This window comes from Schistocerca gregaria, chromosome 2 (genome assembly GCF_023897955.1).
Source record: "Schistocerca gregaria isolate iqSchGreg1 chromosome 2, iqSchGreg1.2, whole genome shotgun sequence".
Lineage (NCBI taxonomy): Eukaryota > Metazoa > Arthropoda > Insecta > Orthoptera > Acrididae > Schistocerca > Schistocerca gregaria.
In genome coordinates, this window is record NC_064921.1 from 467416529 (window position 1) to 467435241 (window position 18713).

An 18713-nucleotide genomic window follows, 5' to 3' on the forward strand; every position below is an offset into this window, starting at 1 on the left:
CAGAAATAAAGTTTACTGTTGAAGGTAAAGTACTCACTGTGCCTTGCTGCCAATATCATGCAAATGCGAACAGCCTTTATTCATATTGGTATTGACATCTAATACAAATATATCACTGGTTTTATTCAACTAATGAAATCAGTTACATTTTCTTCAACCTAATCACCTATTAAGTACAGCATTTAAGTGCAAAAAGTAGGCAACAACCTAACCATTAAAGATACCCCCATATCATGACACTACCTCATCCATACTTCACTGTTGGCACTTCACATTATGGTAGCTAATATTCGCCAGGCATTCACCAAACTCAAAACCATTCATCAGATTGTCAGAAGGTCTAGTGTGCAGGCGGGGTGCAGGCGGAGGGAGGTGGGGAGAGAGAGGGAGGTGGGGAGGAGGGGGCAGATAGGGAGGTGGGGGGGAGAAGAGGGAGGTGTTGTGGGGGGAGAGGGAGGAGGGGGAGGAGAGAGAGGTGGGGGGGGAGAGAGGGAGGTGGGGGGGGGGAGATAGGGAGGTGGGGGGGAGATATGGAGGTGGGGGGGGAGAGAGGGAGGTGGGGGGAGAGAGGGAGGTGGGGGGGAGAGAGGGAGGTGGGGGGGAGAGAGGGAGGTGGGGGGGAGAGAGGGAGGTGGGGGGGGAGAGAGGGAGGTGGGGGGGAGAGAGGGAGGTGGGGGGGAGAGAGGGAGGTGGGGGGGAGAGAGGGAGGTGGGGGGGAGAGAGGGAGGTGGGGGGGAGAGAGGGAGGTGGGGGGGAGAGAGGGAGGTGGGGGGGGGGAGAGAGGGAGGTGGGGGGGGGGAGAGAGGGAGGTGGGTGGGGAGAGAGGGAGGTGGGTGGGGAGAGAGGGAGGTGGGGGGGAGAGAGGGAGGTGGGGGGGAGAGAGGGAGGTGGGGGGGAGAGAGGGAGGTGGGGGGGAGAGAGGGAGGTGGGGGGGAGAGAGGGAGGTGGGGGGGGAGAGAGGGAGGTGGGGGGGGAGAGAGGGAGGTGGGGGGGAGAGAGGGAGGTGGGGGGGGGGGAGAGAGGGAGGTGGGGGGGGGGGGGAGAGAGGGAGGTGTGGGGGGGAGAGAGGGAGGTGGGGGGGAGAGAGGGAGGTGGGGGGAGAGAGGGAGGTGGGGGGGAGAGAGGGAGGTGGGGGGGAGAGAGGGAGGTGGGGGGGGAGAGAGGGAGGTGGGGGGGGAGAGAGGGAGGTGGGGGGGAGAGAGGGAGGTGGGGGGGAGAGAGGGAGGTGGGGGGGTGAGAGGGAGGTGGGGGGGTGAGAGGGAGGTGGGGGGGAGAGAGGGAGGTGGGGGGGAGAGAGGGAGGTGGGGGGAGAGAGGGAGGTGGGGGGAGAGAGGGAGGTGGGGGGAGAGAGGGAGGTGGGGGGAGAGAGGGAGGTGGGGGGGAGAGAGGGAGGTGGGGGGAGAGAGGGAGGTGGGGGGGAGAGAGGGAGGTGGGGGGGGAGAGAGGGAGGTGGGGGGGGGAGAGAGGGAGGTGGGGGGGGAGAGAGGGAGGTGGGGGGGAGAGAGGGAGGTGGGGGGGAGAGAGGGAGGTGGGGGGGAGAGAGGGAGGTGGGGGGGGAGAGAGGGAGGTGGGGGGGGAGAGAGGGAGATGGGGGGGGGAGAGAGGGAGGTGGGGGGGAGAGAGGGAGGTGGGGGGGAGAGAGGGAGGTGGGGGGAGAGAGGGAGGTGGGGGGGGGAGAGAGGGAGGTGGGGGGGAGAGAGGGAGGTGGTGGGGAGAGAGGGAGGTGGTGGGGAGAGAGGGAGGTGGGGAGAGAGGGAGGTGGGGAGGAGAGAGGGAGGTGGGGAGAGAGGGAGGTGGGGAGAGAGGGAGGTGGGGAGAGAGGGAGGTGGGGAGAGAGGGAGGTGGGGAGAGAGGGAGGTGGGGAGAGAGGGAGGTGGGGAGAGAGGGAGGTGGGGAGAGAGGGAGGTGGGGAGAGAGGGAGGTGGGGAGAGAGGGAGGTGGGGAGAGAGGGAGGTGGGGAGAGAGGGAGGTGGGGAGAGAGGGAGGTGGGGAGAGAGGGAGGTGGGGAGAGAGGGAGGTGGGGAGAGAGGGAGGTGGGGAGAGAGGGAAAGCAATCCAGTTCCCCTAGCAAACTGATAGTTTTGTGTCTTACACGACTATGACAGTCATATCTGGTCACGTTGTACCGATGGAAGTGTTGGCTATTAATACATGCACAATATCAGTGCAATTGCTGAGAGTGAGTGAGTGAGTGAGTGAAAGAGAGAGAGAGAGAGAGAGAGAGAGAGAGAGAGAGAGAGAGAGAATTCATTTTCGGTATTGGTAAAACAAACATTTTAGACTTCAAAATAGGTCTAGATCTGACTTCGTGGATGAATAGCAGTATTGGTAAAGCAAAGAATTCAAAATACGTCTAGAACTGACTAATGTAAAATTTGTTGACAGTATGTGAGTAGATTAATGCCTCAAAATAATCTGGGAAATGAAGATAGGTGACTGTCCAGTAGTCACCCACACCTGTCGGAGCACCCTTCTCAGTGAGGACTACTAATGGTATATTTTGATCTGTCTGGGAAATCAGCAAAGATTAATGGTGAAATTATACATGTGGTTGCAAAAGTTACATATAATAGGATCACATCTTTTACATATCTTACTGGAAATACCGTGAATCACCAAATAAACTACTTTCATGTTAATGATAGGGCGTCTCATTTTTAGAAGGCTTGTGAAAAGTTTTGATTCCTCTATATGGCTTTTACATTGTACTCCACTGCTGTATCTCTCGAACAAGTTTAACCAATTTCTTCAGCATCTTTTAAACAGTAATTTTTTTAAAAAAATGTCGCTTGAAATTCTTTCATAAACCTGCAATCTCTGTAATAATAATATGAACCTACTTCCAGTTCATTACTCCTTCTGGCATTTTGTAGATGTCACTTTTTCATTTGAGACCTCTTGAATCTGTAGTGATCTGAGTATCCTTGATGACTACCTAGTGTGGCATTTAATATTCTTGTTTTAAACTGTATTTAAAAGAAGCTTATTTAAAAACATTTTAAAATCATTCTGGTCAAGGTTTTTTAAATCTCTCTCTTATGTTTGCTTTTGTTCTATTATTAATCAGTCTCACTCTTTTCTTTGTGTTTTTTGTAAAATGTATACACAACTTTACATAATTTGATTGACTGTGAGTTGTGATCAGACAAGCTAATTACCACAAAGCAGGCATGAGTGAGCTTAATTTGAGTTTCACATTTGTCTTTCATGGTCAGCTATCTGCAATCAGACCCACAGCTTTCAGTACAACCAATTGGTATGAACAAACCACTTTATATGCTACATTTTTTCTATTGGCAAATATGTTATTTGCTAATAAGATTAGTTTTCATTAAAGTATTAAAAACAAATGGAAAATTATATTCTAATGTAGCTGAAAAATCATTATTATATTAAATATCATATTACAAAAATGAATAACTAAAGAAAACATATAATCCAAAACCCAATGTTCTTGTGTGAAACATGACAGTAACCCAAATGATAAGATATTTTACAGTGCTGTACACTCATTCTGACTTACCTCAGGCACAATTTTATTCAGCATCATTTCCATGTCATCCCTAGAAAAGAAAGCGAAATCGAATCACTGTGTACATAATGTCAACATTAACATTCAAATACACACTACAGAATTCCTGACAAAGGTACAACTTACAAAAGGGAGGAGAATATTCACTATACAATGCTGTTCAAATATACAAACAAATTATTATCATTAAGCTAACTGTATAAATGGAAAAACTTTAGCAGAATATTTACATATTGACTCCTCGTAAAAATATTTTCCTAGCCATACAAATTTGTATTATATTCAGCTCCCCACAAATAATATTTAGGTTAGGCACCAAATTTTGTATGGTAAGAATTAGTTGCTAACAAAATAATTAGGTTACACATTAAACATCAAGAAATCTGTTATTAATGCTTCACAGGCACCAGAAATTAAACTAATTGTGTACAAAATTGCTGCAGTTGTTTTCAACAAGCCAAAGTTTGACTAGAACACAGCTCTCATTTGTGTTTTCTGAAATTGATTATTTTGCTACTTTATATTTTTTGTACAGTCGCCTATTATTTAAAGAAGGTATATGCTGGATTTTAGGGTATGTAATACTAAATAAAAGACTGTGTTCCCAATGAATTTCATAGCATCCATTAGTGATGCCTAAAAATTCTGTATTTCCTTTCCTGAATTTCCGCCATGTGATCTACAATCTTAATTACGCTGTATCTTATAACATCTGACATTATGAACTATTCTTTGCAGAATACACTAGAATAGTTTAATTAGGAACAATGTGGTTATGACTTTCATGTTGCACCTTAAGCAATGTATACAAAAACTCTAGGATGTCCACATAAATACATTCTGTATTATCAGAAGTCAAACTAAGAAATCAACTATAACAAAATATTTACTGAGCAGTTTATGTTCTGATACACTGTCAGAATAACTAAAAGTAAAGATGACACACAGAAGCAACCAGTAATGCATTACATATAAGATTAAGCAACAACAACCAGCCATTTAAGAATACTGATCACGAGCTATATCATACAGATGTATTGACGTTTAAAAGCTAAGTAATATCAGAAAACCACATATTACTGAGTACAGATGAAACCACACTGCCATTACTACACACATTAAACAGTGTTGACAACAATACTTTTTAACTTTGATATGAATGTACTACAAACATACTATCAGTGCCACAAGTTAAAAATACCTAATTCCAGAGTTAAAGGCACAGTATTACTAAACTGCTTATCACAATGTTACCATAGCTATATGAGAATCCTAATACAAAAATAAATAACATAGGAGAAATTGCTTTTTTTTATTTTGCTTTCAAAATGAGGTACAGTTATAACATTGTAGTGATTACCTTACTTTGTCTTAAAGCACTTCCTTAGGTGTCTGTGTGTACTAGTATACATCAGATACAAAGCTGCTATGAAATTCATTATTTAGTATTTTAGTAGTTGGTGGGAATGACAACAATTATTTTAAAAAATGTAATTTACAATATTGAGTGTAAGAGAAGTTATCACCAACTATGTTGCTGTACTTCACTGAAATAAATGTAATTTGTGTCTGATAAGGGAAGAGGGAAAAAAGATTTCCACACAGTAGCACCTGTGACTTCACGTTCAGAAACTATTGCACATTCAGTGGCAAACCAGTAGGCAAGAAAAACTTTCTAAATGTATCTGAACAATATGGAAAGCCAATGGATAAGAAATAACGTGTCATAGTAAACATCAAAACTATAACTCTATGTTATACACTTACAGGTGATACTTTCTCTTAATTAATAAATTTATGAATCCACTCTAATTAATGTGCATTAATCCCAGAAATATCAAATAATTAAACACACATGTGAAAATAAGTTTCTCATTCCATATTTTAGGTCATGCCACTTTTATGAATAAAAAGGTAACCATTCATCTTTACTACAGCAGGTACAGATTCAGTTCTTTCAGGCAATATCAGTCTTAGAATAAATCGAAGAATTCAATCCTTCCTTCAGATTAACTGCATATGCCCTGTGAACACATCTTTTTCCATAGCAAAGCACAAAACAAGAACAACAAAAATATTTAATGAATAAAATTTTTCACAGACTATCTTTCAACATAAAAACTTGTACTGTTATGTTCACAGCCTGTAAGAACTTCATAAGTTGTGACAGCATAAAGAATGTTGGCGAACACTGTCTTACAGTTCACAGTTATCACAATTATTATACCTCTATTTGGTTCTGTATGGCCAAAAAAGAAACAATTAAACAAATAAAAATTATCAAGTTTGCTGGGACATTGCAAGACAACCTTACTTCCATAACATTCAAAATGGCAATTTATACGAAAATGGGCTCTGATTTAAACTTACTTCTGTGAGATTGAAAACTGCAATGTATGCAAAAGTGGGATTTGTTTTACCCTTATTTCCAGCACATTTTAAATGACAATATTTGCAAAATTAGGATTCAATTTTCATTCTGTTTTATCAGAATTCATTATGAGGTACCTGAAAATTTGATTAATGTGCATACTAAAAATCAGCAAACCAACTCCAATTAAAATTTTTGGTGGCAGCAAGTAAATTTCTGACATCTTTTTCCCTTTTGTTTAAATAGAGAAGACTAAATGCTGTGTTTTATTCTTTTGAATGTTTCCCTCTAAGCTTAAGATAAGCAGTGATCTACTTTCTTTACTACCTAGGCATAATGTCTTCATAAAATTTCTTTCATCTGCAGTTTATTTAAATATAGTGCTACAGAGTAAATGTAATGTAGGATATGCACAATGTATCACTTCTGACTGAATACTGCATTTTATGTCTTTTCTTGCCCTAATAGCTCAATGTGAGCACGCAGTGAACTGATGCTCTAAAACTCCAATACTTTTGAAATATTTTTTTGAAGAAGTACTGTATCAATGGCTAACACAGATAATATCTTACTGGGATTTAATCATAATGTGTTCCTGGTGAAAAGAGACGTCAAATTCTTGTGAACAAAGATATAAGTACAATGTGAGTTTTAAAAATTAAGATGTTTAACTATTGAGAACTGGCAAAGGAAAACATTTCATTGAAGGTATGTTCTAAATGGTGTTATCCTACATCCAAAGTCAATTAATGAAGACAAAAATAAAAGAATTTTAGGCATAAAGTGTTTTACTTAACATAAATCAAAAGCTCTAACATTTTGTAATGTATATAGCCTGATAAATGTTTTATACAAAGTATTTGAATGGGAACCAGGAGGTTCAGTGTTTATATTTCCTATTTCCTCAGGATTTTCCTTGCTGCCAAACTTTGTCTTCAGATCATAAATCTTGCCTGGACAACACATTCTACATGAAATGTAATTATGTTATTAATTTTGGAAAATCTGATTCTAGTCTGTGTGAGAGGTGAATGTAATCCACAGTGTAGGCCTTTAGCTATATTGCGGCATTCCACCATCTTACACTCAACATTTCTGTATAAAATAGGAAGCATTCAATGCTAATTGTACCACTACAATTATTGAAAAAAATTCATAGATCAAATAGTCCCTATAGTGTGATTCTTAGAAAACTTTGGCATAATTTTCTGATGCTGAAATAGTAAGTAGATTTTAAGACATTCAAGGGCACACTCATGTCTTAACAATTCCTTACATGTAAATATGAGACATACATACTTCATAAAAAACTAGTCTGAAATCCAGGAGAGGATAATGAAATTAAAGGCACTACCACGCCACTTTTACAGAACGCTGTCAAAAATAACAATGAGGCGATAATTCATATAATGTGATTTGTAATGAACCAACAACAATACTACTTTATAGTTTATTCCCTGTTTGAGAACATTAACCAATTTTTCCTCTCTTTCTGTTGCAACAGGAATTGTGTGTGATCTCTCTAGACAAAGAAGCTATCACTTTCCAAAACAAAATCAGTCCATTTCACAGCAGTCACTTGGAATTACAATAAAAAAGTTCCATATCTTTTTTATATCAATAGTGTACAAAGTAATGGTTACAAATTCAAAGGCTTTCACTTTTAGTGGCACAGATAACAACTGTTAACAAGTGGCTGCTGAATAATTTACATAAAGTGTGTTCAATGTTCTAATGGTGTACAATCACATGGTAGATTTTAATACCAAACTGAGATAGCATGACACTGGTTTTTGTTCTAACTAATCATTCGAAAAATCACAACTTGTTAAGATTTACTCTAAAAGAGGCAACAGAATGGCTACTGTAATAGAACTGCTAGTTATCCTACTTATACACAAAATATGTGCAGTTGGCATCAGCAACACAGCTATATCTACTCTCTGTTAAGAATACTCTGGAACAATGCTTAAAGGTTCAAGACCAACATTAACGAATCACATAAACATCCAACTGAAAACAATGTAAACTAAGTGCAGTAAGCTCCACTTCACTCAACTTAATGAATAAAAAAGAATGCAAATTGAATTAACAAGTACCATCTTTGAAATTTTTTTTAAAAGTGGTGCAAACATACATTAATGTTTACATGGGCAATTTATGAACAATACACAAAGTTTTGATAATACCTTATATCATTTCGTATATTATAAGAAGTACAACTTTTGCTTCCAACAGCAATTTTATAGTCTAATGAAAAAATCAAATAAAAATTTCTTGTGTTTTTCTTATAACCTTGCAAAAACAATTTTCCCACTATTACGTTCACAATCATGAGATTCAGTACTAGGTAACTCATACATAAAATGTGTGAGGTAGCAATGTACATTTTCCGGAAATGAGTCCTCTGTATGTGTTTAAGAGAAGCAGGTGAGGTGCAATAGTTCACAGCTGATCATTTAAACAAATGACAGAAAATGTCAAGGCATAGGTGAGATTGCATTCACACTGTCTTACAGAGTAATATGAATATCATTTTTAAATCACTACACTACAGTTGTATGGGAGCGAAAGCTGGGTAGATTCAGGTTACCTTATCAATAAGGTTGAGGTTACGGATATGAAAGTAGCTAGGATGATTGCAGGTACTAGTAGATGGGAACAATGGCAGGAGGGTGTCCACAATGAGGAAATCAAAGAAAAACTGGGAATGAACTCTATAGATGTAGCAGTCAGGGTGAACAGGCTTAGATGGTGGGGTCATGTTACACGCATGGGAGAAGCAAGATTACCCCAGAGACTCATGGGTTCAGCAGTGGAGGGTAGGAGGAGTCGGGGCAGACCAAGGAGAAGGTACCTGGATTCGGTTAAGAATTATTTTGAAGTAAGAGGTTTAACATCATCAGTAGAGGCACCAATGTTAGCACTGAATAGGGGATCATGGAGGAATTTTATAAGGGGGCTATGCTCCAGACTGAATGCTGAAAGGCATAATCAGGCTTAAATGATTATGATTATGAATCACTACAGTTATGTTACATAAACCAACAAAACCGTACCAATGAAAATCCACTGTGTACACATATGAATGCAGTGTAACAGCAGGTCTGACTAACATCTACCCACTGAAGTAAACATCAGAGAGCAACTTCAAGATAAGAAGCTGAAATTTTTTCAGCATATATAAAATGAACACACACACACACACACACACACACACACACACACACATCTCTGCAGAAGCAGTCAGAATTCACTATGTGTCAACTTATAAGGATTCATCCCTTCTCACAAAGCAACATCTTTATAAGGAAAACTATGTTACCCAATGCTTCCAACTCCATGTGACAAAAAGTATGTTTTTACATAGAAAATTGAGGTTGTCATACGCATCTCGAATTCAACCTTTACTTACATCCACCCCTGAAAAAGCCATTAACATAGTGACTAATATGTGTACAATGTACTAGCTGTTCAGCAATGTGGATGTATAGTTTTTAAATTGCACATGTTCATCTCGATTTGCTGTGAAAGTTTTGTTACGTAAATGTTCTTTGACTATTATATGTTACACTAAGTAAGGAGATACTTTCTGAATACACCTTTACACATATAGAATATCAAGGTAAGAACCGTTCCCATTAAGCAAAATATACTTGAGTTTCCAGTAATTCAACATGAAGTACACCAATAATAGGTTTAAATTCCATAAAGATACATTGAGTTTTAAATAACTACTGGACCAGCTCTTATTTATTGGCGAGTGTATGCTGATGCAAATAACACATTTTCATCTGTAAACACTGCCATTCTGCCCTCCACTGAAAGAGAACTGACATTATAATTAAGAGCAGCAAACAACATCACAACCATCTGCCATGAGATAAATGGTCAAATTGATGAGAAAAATGAGACCAGTGGCTATTGCTGTTCGCTTTGGAGAGCAAAACATTCTCTAGGAGCATATGAAATGAACCTTCAGCGAAGGGCTACTCACATAACTTAATTGGGTTCAACTAGTTTGTTTCAGATGATGAGGTATTACAAGGGCTGGAGTCAGATGTAACTTGTAGAAGAATTAAGATATTCTTAGTTCCTTGAAGCTTTGAAACTGTATAAAAATAAATAAAACTGATATGTATGGAAACACACAACAGCACAGAGATGTCCTTGCACATACACACACACACACACACACACACACACACACATACACACACACACACAGAGAGAGAGAGAGAGAGAGAGAGAGAGAGAGAGAGAGAGAGAGAGAGAGAGAGAGATAGATATTGGGAGGGGTCGGCATGTTTTAATGACTGTTATGTGTTTGAAGCTTTAGACATAAAATCAGACAAAAGTGAGCAGTTATCTTTACCAATTTTTGTTTATTTTTTATGTCCTAGAATTTCTGTTGATGTAATGAACTTGTGGAATGGAACTACGCAGGCAGAAAACAATTATGCTCATTAAGGTAATACATTTTGTGGAGTTAGCCACCAGATCCTACAAATTAGTTTCACTAAGGGACAGCAATGATCAGCACTGCTGTATTACAGCTGTTATTGTAGAATTGTTTTGAGAAATATGATATAATTTCTTGCATTAAAGAGTTCCTCACTATACAAAACTATTGCTTCAGTTTGCAAGTACAAATTTGTCAATTTACTAGGACAAAAAATTAAATATAGAAGGTGTTAATCTAATAACTTATTAGACGTCCACTGAACTTCAAATTGTTAGACATTATCGCTTTTACAGGAAAGTGAAGAATGTAAAGACAGCTCTGCCTTTTCTTTTTCATGAAAAAGAAGAACTGTTTGGACAAAGCATTTAAAATACAATTAAAACAAATACCTAAACTAAGGAAAATGATACAGGAATGAAGTTAATAAAATTTTGAAAATATAGTGTAACTGGACAGATAAAAAATCTACGCACCAAGCAACAGCAGGAGAACACACCTGTAAAGGTATTTAAGTTTGCAAGCTTTTGGAGACAGTGGCTCCTCCTCCTCCTCCCTCCTCCTCCTGGCACAAGGGTTGAAAGAGGAGGAGGAGTGAAAGGAAAGGACTGGTGAGGTTTACGAAAAGGGGTAGAATTTGCAAAGGTCACTCAGAATCTCGCATCAGGAGAGACTTACTGGATAGGATGAGTCCCATGAGTTTCCCCTGACCCTGAGTTTTGGGTGACTTTTCTGAACTCTGCCACTTTTCCCGAAGCTCACTTCCTTTTCCTTCACCCCCTTCCTCCCACTTCCACCCTTCTGCCAGAAGAAGGAGCCACTGAATCCAAAAGCTTGCAAACTTTAATACCTTTATGTTGGTGTTTTGCTGACACCTCTTGGTGAGTATATTTTTTTATCTGTCCAATAATATTACATTTTTAAGAAAAATTATTGACGTCTACCATGGTCTTCCAAAATGAATTAAGCATCTTATAAAACATTGCTGTATGGATTGTACCTGTGACATTATATCAATATGAACAATAAAAAGAAAAGATCTCAATAACAGTACTGTTAACAATGTATCAGTAAATCAGCAAGAGCAAAACATATAGAACACCAACTTTAGACTCCAAATTCGTGAATGATGCTCACAACTGTCATGTCACATTTGGAGAGATACCAAAAACATTCAATTTTTTAAGAAGAATGAGGATGGAGTAAAGCTTTACGAGATGTTGGCCTTAATACTGGGAATACAGATACCAGTAAAACAACAACGGTAACCATCTGAATAAATAAAAAAAAAATTTAAAAAAATTCTGGAAGTGCCCAGCACTCGGGAGTTAGAGTAACACATTACTACAAATAAGGATGTTAAGCAGTCACAATAAATCCTTGAGATCTGCACTTCAAATTTACATGAGATGTTGGAAAATAAAGTGTAACCTAGGCCACTGCTCCTAAATCAAATGCTAAGATTGTCTTTACCAGATATTTAAGTCTGTATTCTCTTACCATGACCAGTCACCATGGTGTAACGAAAACAAAACAATTACATAAAATAATTGGCATCATTTATTCAACCGCCTCCCAACATTTAATGTAATTTTTGTCACACCAGTACAGCTAGAAACCCACTAGTGCAAGATACACTTGTAAAATAGTCTAATTTTATCAAATGCAGAGGGGGAGAGAGAGAGAGAGAGAGAGAGAGAGAGAGAGAGAGAGAGAGAGAGAGAGAGAAACTTATTTCTTAATGTACACATTAATTTATCAGTCTTCACACTGTATGCACATTAGCTACCGCAGTCTGCTAACATTTAATTTTTATGTTCTCTGTTAATCAGATGTGTTTCCTTGCAATAATATTTTAACTGCACTAAACCCACACTTTTGCAAACACTGCAACATGTGTGTTGAATATCTTCTGATTGATTCCGATTTATGCATGTATTCCATTACATATTGCAGTATAGTATCTTGATTACAAAATATACGGGGCTGCTTACATAACAAAGAATTCATTGTGGCCAATTAGTGTGAGAATTTTCAAGAAATGGCTCTTTGTGGCTTGTTAGATGGGACCTTTTTTTTTTTAACTATGAACTGTATCCTTCCTCTGGAAAGTTTCATCAATGCGAATAGGACTGTGGAAATCTGCTTCAACTTTATGACGGAGCACAAAGGAGTAGTTACAATTTTCCTAGAATAAGGTTTTCCTTCTCCTTTTTTATGATTGATAAGTTATTACACCTCATCATTATATTCTTTCCATTCTAGGACAAATTATAATGTCACATTTAAGCTAGCAAAATAATTCACAAATTTCTGTGCATCTAAAAAGAAAATGTTACATGTTGAAGTTCAATTAGAAAAACTATATAATCAGCTGCTAACAAATGCTCACCATGTTTGGGCTTTCTAATGGACACTGATGACTGCATGATATTCAAGAACCAAGTAAAGATAAAAAATATATACAAATAGAATTGCACAGCTTATTGTGGGAAAAAATTACACGTTTTTGTACAGACGGACTTTTTTATGCAGCTCTTTCTAGTTACTGAATGATACAATTAATATTATGGAATTCTTGCAATCAGCTCCATTGATATGTTAAATATAACAAGCATAAAATTATTAAGAACAGCCTAATAGGTAATCTTCTCCAAATACACTCCTTTTTTTATACAAAATCATATGAAATACTAAATTCATTCCTTCAAAAGAAATTCCAAGAGATGCACTGAACTGCTTTAAGAATTTATCTAGCAGTACAAATTAGCCTATATTTACAAAGTATAGACAACAAATGTCCTCTACAGATGATCATACTGCCATGTACTTCTATAAGAACTGATAAACAACCAACCACGAAGCATTTTAAAGTCTATCTCTCGTGCATAAATGCTCAGTTCTGCTATGGCCAGCGACTGAGAACCTGCAAAAACCTTTCAAATTTTATTTTACAACATGGAAAAATTATTCCTGTACAGCTTGTGGTTCATACAAGTGTGTACCTGTGATATCCAGTAGCAACAATTATTTTCTGCCATAAACACACATGTATTCTATGGCACATCCACTGGACAAACTAATTAAAAGAACTTCCTTACAAATAATTATCTTTGCAGTGCTTCAGAGTCTACATTCCACAAGGGAAGTTATAAAGGTGAATCAATATTTGCAGGTGTGATTGGAGTCTCTGTAATTATTTGACAATTATTGTGTGCGTGCATAGTTTTAGACAAACAGAAAGACAGAGCGAACTACAGATGGAATATTATTAATTTAAACAGAGCTTAAATTATAATCACATGTTCTTTGGATGAATATCAACAGCAGTGTGCAGTGAAATCTTAATATTTAAAAAAAAATCCTCTTCTTTGTTTTATTTTCCTAGATGTTTGGATACATAGGCTTGAAAAGAAAGTAAACTGCATAAGAATGTATCATGGGATCCTAATCTGTGATCTGTGTAGCAAAATTTATATCTACTGCTTAGTGACCCAAAATTTGGGATGTTTAAGAAAACTATTATCTTCTCAGATTAAAATGAAGTAGACAAATGTTCTATCATCATTGATTTAACAAAGGTGTCTGGTATTTTGTTTGAGCAGTACTGTTTCAGGCTCTGTTAATAAGAAAGTAAATTAATTTCCCATGTAACAATAATTCCAAAATTTTGATATTCCACAAATCCACCAATTTTATGACAGCTAACAAACTGAAAAGCTAATGTCATGTAACTACACTTTGAAAAGTATGATTATTCTCTGGCTTTTGCTTAACAACATATTTAACTGGAGCTCTATTGTGAAAATTACAATTTCATTTAAGACAAACTTTAATTTACAGTGAAGCAACAATCTACAAAGAGAAACTGAGAAAAGTAAATTTCTTAAGGAAACCATTAACATATTAGTATGTGCACATGTAACACACATAAAGTGTGATTATGACAAAGAGTCAAACTTTCAACTCTATGTATGTTTCAGATAAAGAACAAGTAAATTACAAAGTTGAAAACTCTTGCCAGTGCATCAGTCATTATTTCCCTATAATGTAGATCTCTATTTCTTCTTCCTCAATGTGAACAGTTAAAAAGTAAGTTCCTGTCATGAAATTAGGATGGAGAATGCATCTAAATGATTCAAGCATAATGAAAAGAACTGCACTGGGAGGCAAGCAATACCATAAGACAATCAAACAATTGAGGTAAAAATGGATAGAGATTTCATTGCATTCTAATAAGGTTATTTTCTGTATAACTTGTGGGGAAAAAAGATATCTTGGCAATGCTACCTCATGTAACAAATAAATAATGGTTTCCATAACATGAAAAATAAAGATATTTCCGACTTCTTCAACAGTAAGTATAACAACTGCCTTGTCTCAGAGCAAAATTTCTTGGTAAAATTATTCACATAATTCTGAACTCCATTCTCCATTTTGTTACTGCACTAATTCTAACACAGCAGCATTATGTGATAAAGTACTAAAACCGTGATGTTTTACATTACACAAAAACAACATTCAATAATTCTTCTACATGACATGAATTAACAGGAGAAACCTGAAAATCTCTATAGAATTCAGTACAACCATACAGCATTTTGCTTTTTTTACAACTTAAGTACTGAATGCCATGAGTAATTTACAAATTTCTAAGCAGAAGTGTTAATTACACAGTTAAATCTTTTGCCTTCAGACATACTTGTACACACAGAACCCAGCAGATACTCTCCACTGAAAATATTTTTCTTTCAGTTTCAATAAACTTAGTATTTCTGTACTTTAAATACGTCAAACAGTTACCTATAATGACAAATTTAGGACTAGTATATTACTAAATGAATCCATGCATTAGATTTGTCCATGCAGCACCACTATTTGAGACTGACAGGACCTCTGAAATTAAAGAATCTATCAATAATGTTATTTCCAACAGTACGTTCATCTAACACTACTTCACCTATATCTAAAGAAAATGACAAGTTTTCTAACCAGACAACACACAGCCTCTCATGGGATGATTCCTACCCTAACTCTACAGATGAAAGCTGTTGCTAAAGTGTTACTAAGCTCAGGGTTCTCAAATACTTCACTGCAAATAGAAAAAATCATTATAGATATTTATCATGCAACTCACGAAGAAGCTGTCATATCTGGAAATGAACGTGTAGATAACTTCACTGAAATCATTCTTTCCTCAAATAACGTCAGCCTGCTGGTTTAATCATAGAGAATAAAGTTTTTGATAAGATAATTATAAAAATGTTGTGAGAAATGTTAAATTCATACTTCCATTTAGCCTTAAAAACCAAGTATTGAATAGTGAATAAAAAATAAATAATAAAATATTTAACAGTGACACTGAAATCTCTCACAAAATAAAGAAATCAGAGAAACACATCTTAGAATTATATTTTCATGACGTGTATGATGCAAGAGAGGCAACTGCAGATATATGTTTCCCCACAGTTAAACTAGAAGCCCTGAGTTGGAATGCAGAATTTTTTTTCACTATAGTGTCCCATGTGTCAGATTTGAAATGTCAAAGCTGATCTACACAGACATCAGTGGTAGCAACTCAGTTACATGAACTTTCCTGTGCACTTAATGATGCCAATAAATATACAACAAAAACGATGCCACATTCACTACATTTCTGAAATGGAATGTTTGTTTTCCCAAAATAAGGGGAAAATGACATTATCAGGAATTGAATAGAAAAATCATTCATGTCTCCGGATCAAGGGAGTTGCTACAAGACAGGATGAGCTACTACGCACCATCCTAGCCTTAACCTTTCCTAGCACTGTACCTCCGAAATATGTATTATTCTCACTTCCTCGATAATTTTTTTCTTCTTTCCCTTTTGTCTGTAGCCCCGAAGTGAAGGAATTCCCACTTTCAATAGGTATCAATGGTATACCTTTTGATGCACACCTAGCTCTGCTTCGTTTTGGCAAGCCTTTAAAATAGGGAAGCTTGGGAATAGAAATAGTCTCACACCACTACACTCTAGCACAAATGAACACATGTAAAACAATCAGTGTGATGCAACAGGCAAAGTGAAACACTGCTGAAATAACTTTGTAAAAGCACCTCTTTAATTCAAAATCAATACAACCAATAAAATCCAATTTATTCCCTCAAATTTATTGATTTCACTTGTCTGTAACAATTTTAAACAAATTTTCCTATTTATGCTATCTCTGGGCTCATGACAACGTGGCCAGTTCATTCACGAGTCTTTAACATTAATTTAAATACCCTGTGAGAAATGGCCATTCTAATTCTGCACACGTTTTTCCACTAAATCTCTATGCTAAATCAAACAATGATGGAATGTAATACTATGAGTTGCACTGGCATGAGGGTTGTGTGTGTGTGTGTGTGTGTGTGTGTGTGTGTGTGTGTGTGTGTGTGTGTGTTTTTCTATTTCCGACAAAGCCCTTGTCGGCCGAAGGCTCACTTTCTGACAGTCTTTTGTTGTGCCTATATGCAACTCTTATCTCTAGGCTAAGTTATATAATATAATTTGAACTTCCAAAATCTTCTTCGGCATATTAAAAGGAAAAATTTAAAAATAAACCCTAAAAATACAGAAAATATTTAGTAAGTTCTTTTTTTCTTTTTTGGAAGAGTTACACATGGTTCTTTGCCCTTTCATAGAAGTGGGGAGATATGCCACAAAGGTTTGACTATGACGCCTTGCAACCCATTTCAGGTTCTTTATGTACTTGCAGACTCTAGCTTTTCAGTGCATGCATTTGAGACAGAGATGAAAGTTGCATGCCATCTATGTTTCAATCCAGACAGTTCTGGCTTAAAATTTTGTTACAGGATTAGCATAAGTTTGTACACATGGGTATAATGGGAGCTTGGACCAAGTGCACAAATACTAATTGCAGAACACCTGCATTTTGATTATAAAAGACACCAAATATTCTACTTCAACAACAACATAAGTATGAATTTCATTAACAGAGCCACACTGTTGTAATTTGTAGATTATATTTCAGAAACAGAAAATATAGTAGTATTAAAAGTCAGGGGACGAACTTTCCAATGCTACATTCCAAATGTAAACATAGATAAACTTGTTAATCTTGACGCTCAAAGGGTTACTTGTTTATTAATGCAAACCACATACACCTGTGTAACTCACCTCCATGTGGGGGTCACTAACACAAGTTTGTGTGGTGAAGCTCAACTAGGAGGTAAGCCAATCCAAGTTTTGGTGGCGGACGAAATTTTCACTTCCAGTATTTCGCCAGCAAGGGCAGGAGAGATGACCAGTAATCAGTGCACCAACTACCTGGACTAAATTTCAAATCTCTGCACAATGAGCACAGTAACACACAACTGCCAATGTATCAATGGCCCCATTTGAAAATACTTCACCCACCTCCTTATTTGTTGCTCTGTTGGCAAGCAGAATGATTCCACTTCATTTGGTAACCTGCTGTCACATAGGTGAGGCATATCTCAACAGTCCAGACAACATTTACTAGTACTCTGACCAGCCATTGACAGTGTTCCTGAACCCATACTAATGTCTGTACCCTGTGATGTGTGCTGAACAGAAGATGTGTGTGGAAGCTGCTTTTACACTCATAGCGAGGTGGTGGTTCTGTGCACTATGCTGGCTCAATGGCAGTTTTGCAGTGAATGAGTGAGTGATCAATAGGTGCACATGATTTGCTGCACTGTGCTCTACCAACCCAGTGTTACAATCCAAGACAGGTGATGATTATCCCTGTCATAAACACACTGTTGCCCCCACAATAGTCCACTTTCGTGGTCACAATTCACCTAGTAATCATCATACATTGATAAGAAGGTGACTTTAAAAGCTCTGTCTCCACCTCATTGCGTATTGAGTGTCCCATGGATTTGCAACCTACAATTTGAGCAGGCTTAAATGTACTGATATCATCCATCTTTACCACCATGCATGCAACTCTTGTGCTAAAGAGCAGCACGAAGATACTAACATATTAGTCTTTGATCACCACACAAACTCATAAACAGGAGATATTGAAATAAGCATACAACACGTTTCATTTTACCACACTGTCAATTAATAACCAAGATACCATCATATGGAGTATCTTCAGATATTCAACTGGCTTGATGAATTTGTTACTAGTAGAACCCAACAAGATGTTCTACATGAGGTATATGCAACAGACATGAAAGTAAAATTGGATGTGCCATAAGAAAGTGCAATAGGATCACCTAACATTCTCAATAAACATAAATAATTTTCCAGATAGGATCACGGCAGTGTAATACTGTTTGCTGATGTGATGTGGCGAGGCAAGTATTAATGTTGGAAATATTGGAAAGAA

At 37.6% G+C, this 18713-nt stretch overlaps 1 protein-coding gene across 1 annotated transcript in view; it reads right to left on the bottom strand.

Annotated features, from left to right (window-relative positions):
* The window catches only part of LOC126326230 (UPF0047 protein YjbQ), a 61430-nt gene that overhangs the window by 20518 nt on the left and 22199 nt on the right, over positions 1-18713 (bottom strand). The window contains exon 3 of the mRNA XM_049995611.1: positions 3524-3563. Within this exon, the coding sequence (XP_049851568.1) occupies positions 3524-3563 (40 nt within the window). The remainder of the gene's footprint in view (positions 1-3523; positions 3564-18713) is intronic.